The 21,442-nt window shown below is 25.3% G+C and overlaps 2 protein-coding genes across 4 annotated transcripts in view; one reads left to right on the forward strand and one right to left on the reverse strand.

Annotated features, from left to right (window-relative positions):
• Nucleotides 1-6,124, forward strand: part of LOC129971101 (probable serine/threonine-protein kinase kinX) — a 31,843-nt gene extending 25,719 nt beyond the window's left edge. The window contains exons 7-9 of the mRNA XM_056084580.1: nucleotides 1,125-1,237; nucleotides 3,241-3,435; nucleotides 5,977-6,124. Coding sequence (XP_055940555.1) covers nucleotides 1,125-1,237; nucleotides 3,241-3,435; nucleotides 5,977-6,035 — 367 coding nt within the window. The 3' untranslated portion in view covers nucleotides 6,036-6,124. The remainder of the gene's footprint in view (nucleotides 1-1,124; nucleotides 1,238-3,240; nucleotides 3,436-5,976) is intronic.
• Nucleotides 6,125-7,426: 1,302 nt separating this feature from the next.
• LOC129972091 (evolutionarily conserved signaling intermediate in Toll pathway, mitochondrial-like) lies at nucleotides 7,427-18,573 on the reverse strand. Of its 3 annotated transcripts, none has more exons than XM_056086072.1 (5): nucleotides 18,537-18,573; nucleotides 17,783-18,327; nucleotides 16,810-17,033; nucleotides 13,372-13,579; nucleotides 7,427-7,911 (listed from the first exon to the last, which is right to left on the reverse strand). In XM_056086072.1, exons 2-5 carry the CDS (start codon nucleotides 18,318-18,320, stop codon nucleotides 7,604-7,606), a joined length of 1,278 nt encoding a protein of 425 aa, XP_055942047.1. In that variant the 5' UTR covers nucleotides 18,321-18,327; nucleotides 18,537-18,573; the 3' UTR covers nucleotides 7,427-7,603. The 3 variants fall into 3 exon arrangements, with proteins under 3 accessions (XP_055942047.1, XP_055942046.1, XP_055942048.1); XM_056086071.1 differs by having other exon boundaries at nucleotides 18,456-18,566; XM_056086073.1 differs by lacking the exon at nucleotides 18,537-18,573 and adding an exon at nucleotides 18,440-18,458.
• Between the last annotated feature and the right edge of the window lie 2,869 nt (nucleotides 18,574-21,442).

The following is a 21,442-nucleotide window of genomic DNA, read 5'->3' on the forward strand; positions in this document are numbered from 1 at the left end:
AAAAAAAAAAATATTAAAATAAAGTGTTCTGATGGCAAAAATGCGATTAAATAAATAAAAAAAAAACATTCCCACTTACTTTTATTGGAATAACGAAGAACCTCTGATTAGAATACTTTTCTTATGATGAATCTTCGTTGGTAATTAAATTACTTTTCAACATTATGCAAAATCTGTAATTAATACTTTAAACTTTCCCGCTCTTGTTAATGATATCAAAACGTATATTAAAATCTTCCACTATTCAAAATTTCAAACTCGTTTGGACTTTAAAAATAAACTTCACTCATTATAACTTATAATGGACTGTTTTCCTATTGCCTGATACAAGGCAATCTGCTGGTCTGTGCCACATACGGCTGTTTTAATTTATAAGTTTCCTTTTAAGTTAGTAAACAATATGCAATTAACAAAAGTTTTGTAGATTTTTGTGGCTTTTCTGATTGACAACTTTGGCGAGCAGACGATATTGAACATAAGTTTTATTTAAAAAATAACTACAAATGCTGAAGAGTAAATATGAACCTATAATTTTATTTGAAAATAAAAGTAAAAGCAGATTCATCGAATTTTAATAAATTTTATCAAGAATTTTGGAAAACGATATTTCATTCAAATTTTTTTATTCTTATTTTTAATGACGAATGCATTTAAATTTTGTTATTCACAAAATATCAAATATATTACATAACACTTGGAATCCAAGGACACTATTTGTCGAAAGAAAATGATTATTTAAGAACGATTGAAATAATTTATTTTTTACTTTTATAAATAAATGCAGCCTAAACCATAAAATTTTTACTTCACTGAATTTCTTATTAGACTGAAAGATCCTGAAGTGAATAACTTATTATCAAATTTTTATTCTTTTTATTATTAATTATAATCACAAAAAAAAAACACTTAAAGTCTACATATGTAGCCAAGGGCTTGAAAATGTTATTGAGATCTAAACTCGCAAAATGCCATTGTAGTCATATGAGATTTTTAAAAAATTAGAAAAAAAAATCAAAACGGATTTTTAAAATTTATTTTTTTTATTTTATTTGCCTTAATAATTTCTTAAACAAATTGAAACGAACTGTTCAATACTGATGAAAGCAAAATTTGTTTTGTTTCAGGATTTGCAAACTATACTGCATTCACGGACATACTTTTCCAGAAGGCATTACCAGAGAAACCGTTTGTGAGCTTAAAAAAGGTGTTTGGTCAAAGAAATTCGATGAATGTCTGCGTAAGATGATTTTGAATCATTTAAAGAATAATCTTATTTGTAAATTGTGCTAAAATATAATTCAACTTTGAATAACTATTATAAAGGGTATCTCAAAATTAACGAAATATTTGAATTTGCCACCATCCGTAAAGTAAAGTGTTAGCAACCCTATTAAAAAACCCATTTGACAGCTGATAGTTTAGGGTTAGTAAAAATGGAACGTTACGCAATAGAAAAACGTGTTTTTATTGTTGAACTTAAAAAAAAAAAACAATAAAAGTCTGGCGGGCACAGTTCAAAAATGTGAGAATTGGCCCTCTAGATCGTGTGATTTAACACCATTGGATTTCTTATTATTGGGTTATTTGAAGTCACAGTTCTATGCCAACAACCCCACAAGCACGCGTGCATTGAAGGAGGAAATTCAACGAAATTCAGCCACATTTATGCAAAATGGTCGTGGAAAATTTCAACAAAAGATCGCGCATGTGCCAGCAAAGCCGTAGAGGCCATTTGCTCTATGCGTTAGTTCATATATAACCATATCCTGTATCCTTTACAATTCAATAAAAATATAACAATTTAGAGGGAAAAAAAGCCCCTATGTTTTTTTTTATTTAATTCAAATCTTGTGTTAACACGTTGTTCTATCGTGTAACGCTCCATTTTTACTAACCCTAAACTATCAGATGTCAGATGGTTTTTTTTAATATGGTTACCAACACTTTATTGCAAGAATGGTGGCAAATTCAAATCTTGCGTTAATTTCCCGACACCCTTCATAAATACACTGCATAAAAAACATTATGTTCACATACATTGCAAAGTAGAGAATTTCGATATCGTAATTTTTAAAAACCTTCTAAAAGAAAGTAATCGAAGCATCTCTGGGCATTCGTTTAATTGAAGAATCTTAGTTAGGATTTTCTAAATCTACTATATACAACAACTAAAGTTTTAGAAAATTCGATAATGTACAATAAATTTAGTAGTACACAATATGGTATGATTTTGAACAATATTATTAATATATATTTTAAAATCCTGTAAGGAAAAAAAAAAAAAAAAAAAAATCCTGATTTAAAATTAAGAAAATCTTTTGCGCCCAATGAAATAAAGTTCAAAATTTGATATATTACAAAAAGTTTGACAAATTTCTAAATTTAATAGGAGAGAGAGAGGGGGGGGGATTGCATTGGTCTCCAAATTAATCAATCACTTTCATATACAGTGGACTTTTTTGGGCTTCACTACCCATAGCTCTTATCTATCTTATTACCGTTATGAAGATAAGGTATCAATCTAAAATAAATAATCTAAAATTAATCATTTCTCTTGCTTGATGATTCATTTCCTGTCTTATTTTAACGTTTTAACTGCTTTTCTCCCATTTTTGTTTATTATCGAACTCTCGGAATGATAAAGTAAACAAACATCATCAAGTTCCCTAAGCGGAAAAGTGAAGGAATCCGGTAAAAAACAAAAACAGAACTCTTAAAAATAATTTCAGGGAATACTGCATCTCTGCAGTCCTAATGGAATAACCTGCTCTGTACCAACGTCTATTTAAATAATACTCTATTCAGATATGGATACTACGCAGTTATAAGTCATAATAAATAAATAAATAAAATACGTTTTAAAAAAATATTAATTAAATTAATATTACCGTTATTAAGATAAGGAATCAATCTAAAATAAGTCATTTAAAATTAATTATTTAAATTAAAAATTTGAAATGAAATTGGTCAACTTATAAGATGAAAGAGTTCACAATATACGTTACTTAAGGCAACAAAATGTCTAATCGTCACTAGACATAACTTACATTTGAAGACAAAAAATATTTAAGTAAAAACTTATTTTATATAAAAAAAAAAGTTATATTAATGCATTCTGTATTGCGAAAAATGTTTGGGCTTTTAATACATAGTTTTAAACCAAGCCATTTCTTTTAACTATGAGAGAAAATATATCTTAAATAATGTATTGCTGTATTTTATAATTTTCTTCTATTACAGCTTTTGTGGACTGCACATTAAAGCTGAAAACTGCTGGATATCTGAAATGTACCACTAACACCGTTCAGACAGGACCAAGATGTCAAGTAGAATGCCAGAGGTATGCTACGAAGCCGGCGGTCAGCAAAAAGACTCATCAGTGTGATGTAACTGGGAGATGGAATCCGCCCTTACCACATTGTGTAGAACGTGAAGGTACGCTTTTTGTTCTTTTGTCTTTATAGCTAGCCGCATTTGGCGACCCGTTCGTTTACCGGCAATGTTAATGGCGTTTAATTTCATTTAAATCTTTGATACATATTTCCATGATTTTTTAGAAAGTACTTTTTTCACCATCAAACTGTAATAGATATTAGGACCTTGTTATTTTAATATCCTTGCACTTATTCTATTGATTTTAAAATGAAGCTTTTTCATAAAATCAAATCTCTTAATGTTATTAAACGACCAGAGTAAACTTTCTCCTAATTAAGAGTCTTCTTTCTTTATATTATAGCTTCATTTTCTTATTCTTCGTGTAAGCTCCAAAATTTATAAACAGAATATTTATCTAGTTTTCCTTAAAGAAGAAAATCCCACGATTAAGTATTTGATGAAATAATGTAAGCGTGTTGATACTCACTGTAACAGTGAAATATATTGCCGTAAATTACGCAAAAATATTTGTACAAAATTGTCGAAATTCAATAATAATAATAACGACAACCCACGATAAATAAATTGGCATTATTAAAAAGATTTTTAAAAAATTATTCTTGAATAATAATATTTTTGGGAGTTATCATGGAAAAAACACACTTAATCCTCCCCCCCCCCTCAAAAAAAAAAAAAAATGTTCCGCGTTGTACGCGTCCACCATGTAGAGTTCGTCTAAGCCAAATTTTGCAGCTCTAGATCAAATGGTTTATCCTATAGGGTGCCAATCACGTACGCACACAAAAAAACTTCGAATTGAAATGGCATTTTTTTTTCAACCGACAAGAGACCACACGTCAACGAAGTTTACGTAATCCGTGTTTTGTTAGCAAATAGGAAACGCTCCCTTTCATCAGCAGAACAAGTTGCTTAGGAAGTTATGCCTGGCTTAGACAGCAATTTCCGGAATCTGGATATCTGACTAACAATCAACCCATAAAAGATTGAACTTTTGTGACACAATAGCCTTGTTTGTTCCTACTATATATCAAATAGTCTAGTAACTTTAGTAAAAAAGAAAAAAAAAAAAAAAAAAAGATGTTCCTTCAGAACATTTTTAAGCCAACGTGTTTTTTTATTGTTATTATAAGAGAGACGTTATTTAGGCCATTTTAAATGATATCTCAAAAGTCCTCGAATTTGATTTGAATTGAAATTAGAGACAAACTGAAGAGGATTTTAGCTATCTTTTCATAAATGATTGATTATATAAAAAAAGTAACAGTTAAAATGGAATTGATTTGTAAAAATCAACCAATGAAAAATTTCACTACACTTAGATCTTATATTATCTACTTTTGATATTAGTTGCAGGGATTAGTAAATTAAACATTAACTGTTTAAGTTTTCAATTAAATATTTTATTATTTTGCTCTTAATGCCTTCTGCAAAAAAGTATTCTTAAAATTCCAAATTTTGACAGTCATGTAACACGTACTATTTTAGAAGCCTTACACTATTCTGTTCATTGTGCTCTGCATTTTCTTAATTTTCTTTCATCTCACTTAAAGTTTGAACTTTAATTAATCATGAAAGTGATTAAAATCCAATCAATATAAACATTTCCATGCTAAAGCTATTTAAAAATAGACAAACTTTAAAAATTCTTTCAAAATAGTTTATTTTTGAAACTAAACAATAATTGTAAATAAAACAAAACTTCAAAGAGTTTTTAAAAAGAGCGTACTTTAAACAGAAGTTTACATATCAAAGAAAAATAAACTTTTCATATCTTCACCATCAACAATAAGGAGAAAAAATACAAAATGAAATATTTCAAGCAACAATGAAAATCATTTGATATGGTTTGATTTACAATAATAAAAACATATTGTAAAATAAGAATAAAATTATTTTTAAATTAATTAAAATAGACAAAAAAAGCTACAATTAAAGTGTTAATGAAAGATTACAAAGCTACAATTAAGTCAATCAACGAAAAGATTTGTTTTTTGAAATTTTGAGCTATATATTTGGTTATTATGGAAGAAAATATCAAAATTTTGCTTAATTTTAATTATTAAAAACTCAAGCAAACCTTTAATTATTAAATTTAAGCATACCTAAGAACAATTAAAAAAATTATTCCAAGGTATCCATTCTTAATTCTCTAAAGTAATCTGAGCTAAATTTAAGGCAATTCTTTTGAAAATACTCATATTCTTTTTAATTATTAGAGGAAATTGGTATAAAAAATAATGCATTTAAATATTAATATATTTAACTATATTATTTTTAAGTATTAAAATAAATAATATATTTAACTATATTATTTTGAAAAATAAAAGGTAAGAACTATGTAAAATCAAATGACCATGTGTAGTTAACATACAGCATTTACACATAAATCTTAAAAAAGCATTAATTGATTTATTTTTCAAAAAGAAGCACACTTCTTACAAACTTTTACTTCCAATTTCTTATTTGCATTTTTTTTTATTTTTTATTATTCAATACAATCTATTGGAATATCAAAGCATGGGAGAGTAATTCTTTTAATTAAAATAAAATTAACTTTTCTTTTGCATATTTTTTTTGCAGGAATTGATGTTGTACAACCTCCACCTAATATGTCCCTTAGAAGTATGGACTACCCATAATGATGTTGCAGAAAAAGTACAACCTTCTGGTGTGATGTAATGGAGAATGACTAAAGCAATATGATTATTTAATAATATTAAAATCTTGTTAAGCAGAAAACAAAATGAAATAAGCTGTTTCGAAATTGTTAATTTCTTTTTCTTTTGAAATATTAAAATATGTAAAATGTAGATTCAAATGATGAAAGCATATGCTATATAACATTTCAGTTTTCATCAGAAATGAAGAAGTACAACAATAAATTATATAAGTTATAAACTAATATTTATAAAATGCTCAAATGATGTGAAAATATTACTGAATTAATAGCATAATGGAGTATTAACTTTAAATCTTCTAAAAATATTTTGAATTGATGTTACACTTCTTAAACAGCTAATTAAAATTTATTTAATAAACTGAACGATAAAAAAAGGATTATACAAAAATAATAAAATATCTAAAGAGAATAATAAAAGATGTTTGCTTAGTTAGATTTTATTTAATATAATTATTTTGATGCAAAATCCTTGAAATATAATGAAAAATAAGGTGCATTAGATTTAAATGCCTCTGAATGAACAGATAATTAAAATCTAAATAAAAGTAGCACGAAAAATAAGCTGACAGTTATAAATTAAGATACAAATAAGATCAGGGCAAATAAAAATGGGAAATGCCAATATCCATTACGAGCATGAAGAATTTCTCCTGATAAAAATTGTAAGTTAAAACTGTTTGAATGAAGGTAATACACTATCTACTAAAAAGTGTTAAACAATATTAATGTGTCTCCACAATGGCTGCAAGTTGGAGCAGATTTTGAAAATAGCAAATATTTATATGTAAGGCATATTTGTATTACACATTTAATGTAGATTTCAATAAGTTAAGTCAAAACGATATCACAGTGTCCTTAAATTTGGAAATCCAAAAAAATTGGATTTGGTTGAAGAACTGTTTCGGTGACATTGAGTTTATTACTTTCTTTTCTCATGTTTTCCTTTTTCTTATCATTGAGGATATGTCTGCTTTTAGAAAAACATTACCATTAAATATATTATTATCAAAAAGTATCAGTATAAATGAATTACACCTTCACAGGATACTGAATTTCATTAATAAGTCTTTAATTAATATTAATGGGCATTCAAAAATTTTAGTATTAATTTTTTGACACATTAATCTAAATAATAAGTAACAGAGAACATTTGTTTTAAATTTTGTCATACTTAGGATAATGAAAGGAAAAATACTTAATATAATAGAATAATAATAAAAAAACAATACAAAAATTAATATTATATTTATATATCTTGAATTTCAAATATCAGTTACAATAATTATATATAAATTACATATTGTTTATAACACAGGTCGTGAAACAAAGGGGGAAAAAAAGGAAAAATAATTTAAGAGTTAAGTAAATTTTTTATTTTTTTACTATACAAATGCTAGAAGATAAAATCTAGATGCCATTCAAAATCCGAGTTTAACTCCTTCAGTAATTCCTTTCTTGGAGACAGACATAATGTTTTTCATAACTTTAAATTACAACCAGTAAATTTATCTAACATAACAAAGCAATTCAGGATTTTGAGTCAGATGACTCAGCAGTTTCTTCTTCACCTTGTTCAATATTGTCTTTTGTAGTATTTATAGCAACTAAAGAAGATGGCGAAGTTCTAATTTTAAATAAAACAGGTATATTGTCCAATTTTGGATTTGATTTTCTAAGAAATCTAATCCAAGATAACACAGAGTCTTTGCTAGATGTTCCAGTGCAACACATAGCCATGATAGTAGAATCTTCCTGCTCATGAACAGATTTTGGAGTAAGTGTTAAGGATTTTGGTTTTGGATCGCCAAACATATAAAGAGGTATATTTGATACATCTGAAACAAATATAAAATTTTCATCAATAAAAAAAATAGCAATAATGGAATTAATTAGAATGAAATATATATAAAATGAAATTTATCATATTTACAACAAAATCTCACATAATTAACAATATCAAAATAATGCTTTTTTGATGACTTAAATTTAAATTCAACATTTTAAAATATGACATAATTTTAAAATGGAATTGAATTTCTAGTAACCTTTAGCCTTTTTCAAGCATTATATTTTTTAAATTTACTCATAAATATATAAATAATACAGTGATAAAGTTCACAGAAAAAAACTTAATATTGTCACAATGTACATGCATATAAATCCAGTTATATTACAATTATTTGTAAAAATATTAAATATGCTTCAAAATATTTTTAATAATTTAATGAGCTTAAAGAACAAAATTTATGAAGACAATATTTAAAAATTTATTTTTTTAGAGCATAGCATTTTTTTTTTTTTTTTTTTTCATTTATTAGCTCAGAAGTTATTAAAGAAACAATTCAAACTTCAATTAATTTTCATTAAAAAATTATAACTAAATTTTTCAAAAATTTTTTTCTTAATGTGCATCCAATATCCAAAAATTTGGTATTTCAGTACAGAGAATTTTGAACTGAACAATTCTCTCACAATTTGCAGATATGAGCATATAATAGATATGGGATAAGTTTATAAGGTGTAATCATATTTAGTTATATTATTATATTAAGTATATCAGGTTTTATTAAGAAACATTTGCCTAATGTTGAAACAACTGTGAGAAAATTAAAAATTATTATTCAATAATAAGTAGTATGTAACAAAGCAGACAATTTTTTAGGTCCATTGAAATATTTATATGTTGACGCAATACGAATTTTTTTAATTAAGAGAATTAATTCCGATTTTATATATTTATATAACAATAACACAAGCACTCAAAATATCACTTCACACTTTATATTGTTTTAAAAACTATTATTAATGTGACATAAATATCAGTAAAAGTAAAGAATTGCAATTCAAGAGGAAGAAAAAAATTGAATTAGTTGATTAAGCTTTAAAAAACATGAAAAGTCTGCATGAAATTAAAACTAATATAATTACTAATTAATTAAAAACTATACCTGTCATTTCAAAATAAAAAAAACTGTGCTTAATTTTTTTTTTTTTAATTTATGACTTCAGAATATCACAAGTCTTTTAGGGGCACACCAAATATGAGGATAAGAAATCGCCAGATGTGTAAACTATTTGTAACTTTTCAGAGAAAAGCAGAAATCATGAAGTGGTTAATCACATCCAGATGACAGGTCACATTTTTTTGTTACAGGGCTGGTGATGGCTATTTTAAAAATAATCTTAGAATCCTATTTCTATCAACAGCTACCCAAATGGTCAAATATCATGATGAGTGAACATAATCTGTTTTACATAACTCCAAAATACTTATAAAACTCTTTTTGGAGTTGTTTCATCAAACCTCTTTTTAAAGTCAGGAATGAAGTTATTTTTTTTTTATTGCAGCATAAGAATGAAGTCCAAGAACCTTATTTAACAATTAGAAAAAATAATAAACAACAAATTAAATTTATATGGATGTAATAAATATACTAAAATTTAAAAAAAATATAAAAAGAGCAATTTACAAAATAAATAATATTTGAAATAATGAAATTAAAAAAAAAAAAAACACAAATATCAATCAGTTTTTCATTATCAAAATCATGATTGATGCATCAGAAAAAATGAAAATTAGTTCAGATGATATACAAATTGAAATGATCTGTTTACGGTATATATAATAAACAAGAAATGACCAAACTCACAGATAGTTTTAATCAAAGGAATTTGTTTAACTTTCATACAAACAAGTAACATTTTTTAAATTCTAATAACTGTTTTAAAATTTAAAGAAATATAATTAAGAAATTTTTATGAATTAAAATCACCCATCATTAATTGTAAACATTTTATAAGAAATAAATTAAAATATTCAAGAATAATATTTTTTGAACAGTATGGTATGAACAGTTCTTTTTACAAATCACAATTAAAATAAGTGCAAAAATTGCAATCAATGACACAAAGAAAAGATGTTAGAATTATTAATAATTTATTTGTTCTGCATTATTCCTTTGTTACTTCCCATCTATTTTTAATGAATTAAACTGAAATCTAACTTACTATAAGGTTAATCTGGTTTGTTAGCTTTAAATTACACCAGCACATTAAATTATCCATGAATAATTATTAAATTGGATTGTATACTTAGAAAACACAGCACACATGAAAGTTAATTAATACCAGTAAATTGGCTAAGAAAAATACTTGATAAAAGTTTTGCTTCCTGCATCGATAATTATAGCACAATAGAGAAGAAATTTGTAATGAAATAGCCTCTTTTTTTATTTTGAGGTTTTTAAGATTAGAAAAAGTAATTATAATACATTTAAATTTATGATTTTATATGTAAAATAAACTTTGACTCAATGTATCAATTTTAACAATTTTTGAAAGAAATATTTTAGCAACACATACCCAAATTTGGCAGACATATTTTGATATAAATATTGGAGATATTTTGAATATAAAATTATTTTTTTACTAATACTAATATTGATAATCTCACATGATTTAACATTATAGTTTTTGGATTTGAATGTTTCCTTCTTTTATTACTCTATTTATGAATAAAATACAAAAACATTATATACTTATGTTAGAATAGTTAGAATTGACCTTTGTGTTATAAAAATCTAATCAATCAATAATATTTTATAGTATGTAGTTTGCCTTTTTGAACATTTATTCATTCTTTTTCAACATTCTTCTAATAAGAAAGTAAAGAAAATGATTACAGTACATTTAAATTCATAATATTTTAAAATATATAATTTAACTTTTAGGAGCACTAAGGCTTCCTTTTAAACTTTAGAATTTTAATTTACTAATGTTTTAAGTTAGCCCAAAAATTATATAGCCACAATATGGCTTTATTAGGAAGAAATGCTTTCAGATATTACCATAAGTAAATGCTAATACAAACTTTATATATGTAATTCAATTTTTGATTATTCCTCACTGCAATTTATTTTTAGAATTTTCATTTTATTGAATTTATACGTAATAAATAAAGTTACCGACTTTTTTAGGAGGTAAAAATTTTATCTTTTATATTAAGTAGAAAGGCATGAAACAAATTACAACAAGTATTTTATCTTAACTGATTAATATAATTTTAAAGAATGGGACTGCTGCATTTATATTTAAATAAATGATTAGAATCTACTTCTAATTTCTCTATTAGAAAAAGCAATTACAGCCCTTTTCTTGATCTTAATTAATATGCCAGCTATAATATTATTTGTGTTTAAAACAGAAAATATGATTTTCATGCCTCAGAAGTAAATACAAATTCTTATTTTTTTAATGTTTTTGTTTCAATCTTATTAATTGTAACAAAAAGAAGAGTATAATAAACTTAAAGATATAATGTTTACAAACTAATAATCAAATTAAGCTTAAATGTAGTATGCTTTAAGTGATATGCATTTAAAAAAATTCTGCAGTGTAAGGAATAGGACAACATCAATGATGGAAGAATGGACATGCATAATTACATTTCAATATATTTTCTTAATAGCTAAATATGCTAATGATTATAGTTTCAAATTTAGTTTAATAAAATTAGCTTTGGTGTGTTAGAATGCAATAGCAAATTGATGATTTTCAGTTTATTAAAATATATAATTTAGTGTACATTATTATGTTATATGACACACACACACACTTTAAATAATATAAAGCAATAATGTACAACCATAAAAAAGCTGAGCTTCCATTAACTGAAACAAAGCATTAAATGAAATTCCACTCTCAGAATTTCAAAATCAGTCCTTGTTTGGCATGTCCAAAATCATAATTCATTGAATGAAAAGGATATCAAAATACATTATTCATTAATTTTCTCAAACCTTGTCCTATTTCTCCCTCATATGAGGAGGTGAAAGGCAAAAAATGTTGCAATTTTAACTATGCAAATAAAATCTAATTGTTAGCATTTTGTTGCTATTGTATTTTTTAAAAATAAATTAAGGAACACACTATTAGAATTTTATAAACTGCACTCTTGGTAAGTATAAATTAATGAAATAATAATAATAATAAAAAAGAATTGTGAAATCTGCACCATTATTTTCAACTCTGCCCTTTTAATGACAATAACTGTTTTATAGTTCTATACAAAAATTAGTGAAAATTATGAAAAATTCTTAAGTACTGATATATTTAAAACCTTTGTTCTTCAGATCATAATTAATGAAATGCTGGAAACTGTAACCAGCTCATTAAGAAGTAAATAAATCTAAATGTAAACCATTCCTTTTTATTCCAATCTAAACAAATATTCTGTTTCTATTTTATTAATTTAAAATAAAAATTAAAAATAAATTATCTTTGAAATTATTTTAAAAGAACACTTACTGAAAGGGTTACAGTTACTGGAGAAGGTTAATAAGTTTTAATTTTGTCAATCCAGTTAATTAAATTTCAAAAGGCAGTTATTTTTTTTTATCAGAACGTGTTATCAGATAAGTGTTATTATTTTTTTTTTTGGTATACCATTAGAATTTATTTTTACTGCTAAAAATATATTGAACTAGCTTGCATATTTTTGTTGCACCAAACAAAAGTTCAAAAATTTTTTCTGTATGTGACTGAATTTTCACTACATACTATGGAGTTTAAATTCATTCAGAAACTGAGTTTAATATCTCTTAATTTGATCTTTCTATATTCATTATTAAGTTAAAATTCAATCAACTGACATATCATGCTTCCTTTTATATTGTTATAGATATTTTGTGCAATTTCTTTTGCAGTAATTCCACAACATTTTAATAATTCCAAACCATTAGGAAGTTCAAACTAAAAAAAAGTTCTATAATTTTGTTGCAAGATATCCGATCAAATAAAAAAGAATTTTTTTCGAAAAAGAAATAATGTTCGAAAATATTCTGGAGCATTATCAAATATTTCAGAATTTATAAGATTATCTCAGAAAAGACAGAGAATATTTTAAAATTTATAAAATGATCAATTATCTAAAAAATTTAAATAATATTATATTGTGTCCTAGATTATTACAAGATACAAGAATCTTTAAAAAAAAAACTTTTATGAAATTTGGAAAGCTTCAGAAATGTTCAATGATGTTGAAATATATTCAGTAAATTTTACTTATGTGTATATGTTTTAGAATTTAAATTTTTTTACAATATTATAAGGTTCTCACTGTTCACTCCTCACGAAGAGGTTATAGCAGGGAAGCCTAACAACTATTGAATTTTTGCTTAATTAATAAATTAGTATTACCCAAGTCTATCTGAAATAAGTTTTAAGGTTCAGGATGAGTTTTGAAACAAACATATCATGACTTTTATTTATAATAAGAATTTCTAAACTATTCTTACCATCCTCATCCTCTTCCACAACAGGATAAATTTTAGGATCAGCACAAAGCACATAGTATGACATTGATATTTTTCTTAACCATACTAATGTTGGGCCTTCAACATAAAGAGCTTTTTCTTCAGGGTGCTCTTCAATAAGTTTTTGCTGAGCAGGAGCTTGAGCACTTACTATCCATGTTTTATCAACTGAATCTTCCAAGTTTTCAGCCTAAAGAAAATATAGATTATTGTAAGAAAATATTCAATCTTATTTAGTCAATATTCAGATACCTTTAATAACAATATAAATTGAAGAAATAAAATTTTCATACGTACAGCAATATCAAATATACAAATACACAGATTAAAATTTAAAATATTTGATCTAAATAGTAATCATAACTGTCCCTTTAAAAGCTTAAGTAAATAATATGCATCAAAAAATATAATGTGGGTTTTTTTATTGCTATTAAGTACTTTTATTTCTCTAATTACCACAAACAATAGTCATATTTTATCTTAAAATACAACACCAACAAAATCTATATCTAAAATATGATCAAATATTCACCAAAATTGGCTAGTGCTTGGTCAAAATCACATTCATTTTAAACTTAATGCAAAATGCAATACTTCCTATTATTCCTTTCTAAACTTATTTTGATTCAACATGGTATAAGCATTATTTTTTTTAAATAACATTTTACCGTATTCAAGAAAATAATAGAAATTTGTGTAGATATATATTAATTGATATAATAATATTTGGCCAGTCAAAGCAGAGTCACAATAAATATAGCATTTTAAGATAATAGTATCATATTTTTAGTGTAGCAAATCAACATAGTTATCAAAAATATTATAAAGTAACAAAAAAGTAATAATTTAAAAATGATTCAGAATAAATTAATATTGTAATACAATTTTTAACTAAATAAATTATAGTTTTTCCAATTTAAAATGATAAAATCAATCTAAGAGTATCTATATTAATAATAAAAATGGAAGTGTATTAGCATTCTATAGCCAAACCATTTGATCCACAACCATCATGATCGGTATATGTATACCTTGGAGGTCAGGAATGATATCTCAAAGCAATTATTTTGAAATTGTAATTAGAATCTTAATTAATGAAAATTAAGTGAAACTTCAACATTTTCACAATAATGTCTGAAAATATTATAACATAAAAAGAAATATTACACTATTTAAAAATATAAAAAATTATATTTTTAATTATACCAATTTCATACTTTTGTGAATTTTTGAATATATATATATATATATGCTTGATCAACAGCAATAAATTACATTGCTGCCCTGAAGTTCAAACTGTTTCCATTGTTTCATCAACTATCTGATCGAATAATTTTTTTCTCTTGTTAAGAAAAAAAAAAAAAAAAAAGGATTTAAAAGAACACATATTTGTGTTCTTTATGAGCCATATAAACATTGAAGTAACAGTATTGCAAAATTTAGAAGATAGATGAACTGAATATTTACATTTTTAACAACCTCATGATGTCATGGGACTGACATGATGGGGTCGAATAGAAAGGTTCATGTACACAATAAACAGAACATATGTAAAGATATTTAAAATAACATTTCTTTAATGTCCAGCAATTTTATGGTATCATGGACACAAGGTTATATCTAAATGATTTAAGTGAAATTAAAGATAACCAATATCTCTGGTGAACCAGCTCTTCACCAAACATGACTAAAATAATAAAGATGAATGTGTGTGTATGTGCATGTGTAAACATTCTACAAGCCAAACTGTTTAACAAAGTGTTAACAACTTGTACATATATACTTTGGAAAGTAGAAATATGCAAATCAAAGCAATAATTTCAAAATTTTAATTGATTAAATATAAACAAAAATTTTAGCATTTTTCAATAATAAAATTAAAAAGTATAAAGTACAGCATAAAAATTATTTTTAAATCATCTTAAAATTAAAAAAAAAAATATGCATCTTTTTAATGATACCATTTTTTAAACACACAAATTTAATATCCATTTTAAATTAATTTTTAAAAGATATTTTAAGCATATCTTCAAACAATTTATTTCACACATAATAAAAATTAAATTTAACTTAAACAAGCACTTTATGCACTGAGGGAAAAAATTAACTTTTATCAATGTGTTGCCATCATGTTAATAGAAGCTGAAAATAAAAGATATGTTAATTCTTATTTCAAGATAAACCTACAAAAGTGTAATTTTTAGCATGTGTCTGTAAGAAATGAAATAACCATGATATTTTCTAGAAAGACATCATATCACATAGAAAACATAGTGTATATATATATATATATAGTTTGAATAAAGTAAAGTATACTATTCTATTTTATGCAGTCTGTATTTATGCACAACTGTCAGCTGTAATGCATAAAAACATGTTTGTGTGCGTACACACACACACACACACACACACACACACACACACACACACACACACACACACACACACACACACACACACACACACACACACACACACACACACACACACACACAGGAACCCACATTCACCAGGTCCCAACATTAGTATTAAGACATATAAATGTAACAGAAAAATGGCTTAAATGAGGTAAGGAATACTATTTTATGCAATTTGAGTCAATTTATATTTTGATAAATTGCAAATTTTTATACAAACCTTTGATCTTATGAATTGAATTCAGTATAAAAATCTTGAGAAAAATCATTTTAAATAAAAAGAGAGTTCACTTTTTTTTGACTAAAACTGAGAGAGTTATGAAAATTTGAATATTATTATCTCAGAAAAACACATTGTTTTAGACTACTTTACTGACCATCTCAAAGCAGAGTACGCCAACCATTAGACTAACTGAATAGCCTAAAATTATTAAATTGTTGTTTGTCCTAATTGACTGACATGCAAAACTCAGATCAGATTTGACCAAAAAAAGATAGAAACATTTTTTATTTGTATTTAAAAGTTGTATATTTGCTCAGTTGAATAAAAATGTCAAGAATAATTTATTAAATATTGATTTTTTAGAACCAAATTGTATAAAATTTAGACTTTATAGTTTCTTTTTTTTTTTTTTTTTTTTTTCAGATGAAAATTTACTGACTGAAATGAAATGCCAAATGGGTAGCAAAAGTTTTTCTATCAAATTAGGCATAAAAAATAGAATAAATCTCTTTAAAGGACAAAGAAATTAAAAACAACAACATAAAAACACAACTCCATACCACTCAGTTGAATGGAATTCATTAAGAATTTAATCTATAGTTCCAAGAAAACTATATGCAATGCATAACTCATAACAAATTCTCATTTTAACGAACTGATAGAAGACAACTATCCAAAAAAGTTGATTCTGGCTTGTTGAAAGAAAAAAACTCGAGAAATTAAAAAAATTAATTTTATGTAAAATTTAAAGTATAAAAAATATATAAAGTAAGTACTTGCGTTAAAATCCTCTATTTTTGTTCTTTTGTCAACACACATTTTTTTCAAAGCCAATTTTGCAAGTTCACGAGGATCATCTGGTAGAGGGTCAGGTAGCATATAAGGATTGATGTTTTTTAATTTCGGCATCCAATACATCATTCTACCATATTTTTTATACACGTGAGAACTTATACCAAATGCCGCTTTTATGATTTCTCCCATTTCCTTATCAGGACATATTCCTAAAAGAAGAGTGAATAAGATTTACATTTAAAATTATTTTTTTTTCTACAAAAAAGTAGACAATATCTTAAAGAAGAAAAATGAACTCCATTTCATGAACTTCAGATTATATATACAAATAATTCAATTTAAATTAAAATAATTTTATTTTTAATGATACTGAAAATAAGTAGATATCAATTATTGAATGATTATCAAATATATAAAAGGGCTGCAGTGGCCTGGTGGTAAGGTCGCGGCTTCAGAACTGGAGTCCCGATACCACCTAAGAACCATCGTGTAAGATGGTCTGGTGCACGTTAAATCTGTTGGGCCAAATGTCCTCCCACTGGTGAGTTGTGGAAGTTTGGAAAGGGGGTAGCAACTCAGGTGCCATCCTCATCATTTAATCATGGTTCAAAATTACAAGGTCTGTCCCAAAATAGCCCTAGTGTTGCTTTAAGATGGGATGTTAATAAAACTAAACTAAACTAATATATATATATATATATAGATAAAAGAAATCCAAATAAATAAAAGTAGAAAATTATATTAAAAATATTCAATAATTTTAATTTAAATTTCTTTTTAATAATTTGATAACTTGTATTATATAGATTTATACATGAAGGTAATAAATCCCTAATTGAGATTTGCATAATTAATCTTTCTATCAAAAACAGATATAATAATAAACTTTTTGAAAAATAACATATAAAATAAACAAAAAAGCATCAAGATTGAACTCAGCCAATTTAAGAAAAATTACCACTGTATTCCATCTTGTCAAGTACATAAATTGCGCAGTCTTGATGCCTAGAAAAATGATAGAATTCAGCTTGAATAAGATTCTTGGGTATCATTTTCCCTTTAGGAAATACATCTAAAATTTTCTTATACACTTCAAGGTCCCCAGGTACACCAAAATCATCCATGTATTTTAAAGCTGCATAAATAAATTCAACATGACCTCTTCTTATTTTGTCATGTGGTGCAAATGTTTCAGTAAGAATCTGCAGAAATGTCTGGCGGTCTTTCTTCTGAACTTTTTGAAAAAAAGTCGCTCTGGGAGCAAGTTCCTTTTTAGATGGTTCCATACTATCTTTTTCTCTAAATACTTTAGAATTTGATTTAGAAAGATGAAAGTTTAAAAACTGTACTTTAACTGGAGAATTCAGATGTTTCATTGATTTGTAGCAGATCTGATGGAAGCGTCTAATATTACGTGATCGTAGGCACAGCCGGTGATTAAATTGAAATATTTTGGAAGCTAGACTTAAGCTTCTTAGTTCTTGTTGAAATGCCATGATGCACCTAAAAGAAATAATTAATTACTGTTATCAAATAATACAAAAATGGAATAGAAAGTATTAAAAAAATAATACAACATTAAAGACGTATTTGTTTTTAAATTGTGAAACTTAACCAATAAAATTACTAACAAAAAAGACGATATATGTATATATATATATATATATGAGTAATTTATTAAAAAAATCTTTAATAAAAAAAAACCGGCATACAACTTTCACATTTGCTTATTTACTATTTACCAGTCACATTGCATAACGGCACAATTACAGTTAAAATAAAATTTAATATTTATGCTTGAAGACATATTTTAAAATAGCCCGAATCTGAAAACGTTGACAAAAAGGGGGAAATCGGAATATTTTCCATTGAAAAAAAAATCAAGAAAGGTAAATTAATCTGGATTTATTCGCTTAATCTCAGAAGAGAATGTCAGAATAATTCGCACATAACTGTAACTGTAAAAATTAAAGGACAAATATAAATAAATAACTTCATGTTTAGAAGTAGCTAATAATTTGTTTTCAAAGTTAAATTTTTTGGAATTAAGATGCTTGCCCAAGGTAAAAGGAATTGTTAAGAGATTCATTTATTACCGCATAAGAATTTTTCTTAAATATTTTCCACATTACTTATTTTTTGTTTTCCATCATAGAATTTAAGAGCTGAAATATTTAAAAAAAATGTAATTAGAAACATTTTTCTTCATAATTCAGATGCATTCTTTATCATTTATCAAAGAATGCAAATTTTTTGAAATCCTTAAAAGAAACAGTGTAAGGAGGAGGCTGATTAAAAATGAAGAAAACAATCTTTATAATTTCACTTCTTTAGTATGATTTTATAATTATTTATAGAGGTATTATTCTTCTACAAATTTGTTGCATACATGGATGTGTAATCAATATTTTTATCATAGACTAGAAGAATTATTTTAAATCTAATCACATCATTTTTCACTAAAAGGCAATGGTAAATTGTTTGAAAATAATTTGCACAGTTATAGTGATGGATTGATAATTTTAAAATTTTGAAACATTTTATTATTTTAGGTTTCTGTGAAAGCAGTTTATTCAATAACCTCTTATTTCTTTACTAAATGCTGCTTTATCATATTGATGACTTATACTGCTGAACTAGAATTCAATAATCTAAAAAAAACTTATGTCAAATATTTCTTTTTTTTTTTTTTTCTTTTCTTCATTTTTTTTTTTTTTTTTTGTTCATGTAAAAATGTGTTGAATAATTTAGATTAAGTAGACTGATGTTTACAGATAGTAACTTTTACAGCTGTGTTTGGCAGAGCATAGACATGAGTTTTCTTTTTCCTAACGCATTTTTTTAAAAATGTGTTAGAAATACTGATATGCATATTGTTAATTTTTAATTTGTTTTAAATTTAGACTGAAAAATACAAATTATATTCATTTGTTGTCATTACCTTAACTCTATACAGTACAAATGTTAATTATATATATATATGTTAGATTTTTATTTGATTTGTAATTAAATATAAAAAAAACCAGTTGTTTATTTGTTAAGAGAACTTCGAAACATTTATAGCTAGATTTTCATATACTATTGATAATATTAAGGAACATTGTGTTCTTTTAGTATCATCATTATATATTCTTTTCTTGTATCCATTTATGTTAACTACCATATATGCAATTTATAAATTGCTTGATTTAGTAAAATTTCAGTCATTGTAATAAACAATGGTATGTATTATTTACCTCCAAACTAAATAAAAATTAGCTAAATGTAATATACAAAATTAATTCTATTTTAATGATTTGCAAAGCATTGAAAATTTTTTCTATATTTCCAAAAATCCTTGAAAATGTGTCGTATAATTCAACAATGTTTCATTTGGCATTCATATATCTAAATATATTTTTCAGGTGTTAGGCTTTTCAAGCAAGGTCTTCATGAAGTTCCACATATGGTTATAGGATCAATAGCTTTTATTATCTGTAAGTTTTTTTTAAATATGTGAAATAAATAATATCTATCATAATAGTATAGAAAAGGTTTATATTAAGTAATTAATAAGATAATCAAGAATATGTGATATTTTAATCAAAGTAAGTAATGCCAGAATAATACTGTATTTGTTAAAGCTACCTCCATCAATACATTCATCTGTAATCTACCTACTTTTTATTATTCTTTTGATTGTATACATGTGAAAATAGAGTTTTCATTCATTAAATTACTTAAGGGTTCATAGGTGTTATTTGTAAACAAAAATAATATATATATATATATATATAAGCAGATAGACCAAATATGTCAAAGGATGGAATGTCTTAAATTATTGATTTATATTAATAATAAAGCTGAATATGTGTGTGTATTGGCACTTTATGGACCAGACCATTTGATCTACAGTTACCAAATTTGGCACATGTATACCTTAATGGGCAGAATGCCCACCTGAGAGTGTTTTTTTTAAACATTTTAAATTAGAATTTTGATTAATTAAAAATTAAGTTGAATTTTAGTGTTTTACCACAAAAATGTTATTGCACGAAAATGAATTTTACACCATTTCAAAAATTTAAGAAATTTTTTTAATTATACTAATTTAATAATCATGCAAATATTTTTTTCTTAAATTTTGGCTTATTTTTTTTGTTTCAAATATTTAACAATGGATGATTACATGGTTGCTTTGAAGTCCAAATCATTTTCATTGTTTCATCAGTTATCACTTTGCAGGATTTTCTTTTAATGTTGAAAGCTAAAGGAGAAAGATTTTGTTTAATATCTTTGTTATGTCTGATTTTAATTGTTATTATAGGAATATTAAAGATATATTATCATGAAATTTAGACGTCTGAACATTTATATTTTTAGTGCTATGATGTCATTGGATTAATCTGCATTACAAAGAATAATGTGCGCATTGAGTGGAGTATATATAGGACAGTTAAAATAAGACAAGTTTAATGTCATATAATTTGTTAGAATCATGAAATTATGTTTATATGATTTAAACAAAGTATAACTATTATTCCTGCCAAACAAGCTGCTCACCAAAGGCAACTAGATGTCCTTTATCAATAGGAAAAGGACTCAGTAATGTCAAGGAAACCTCACACTAAAAAGGAGA

The sequence above is a fragment of the Argiope bruennichi genome, chromosome 6 (genome assembly GCF_947563725.1).
Source record: "Argiope bruennichi chromosome 6, qqArgBrue1.1, whole genome shotgun sequence".
Classification (NCBI taxonomy): Eukaryota; Metazoa; Arthropoda; class Arachnida; order Araneae; family Araneidae; genus Argiope; species Argiope bruennichi.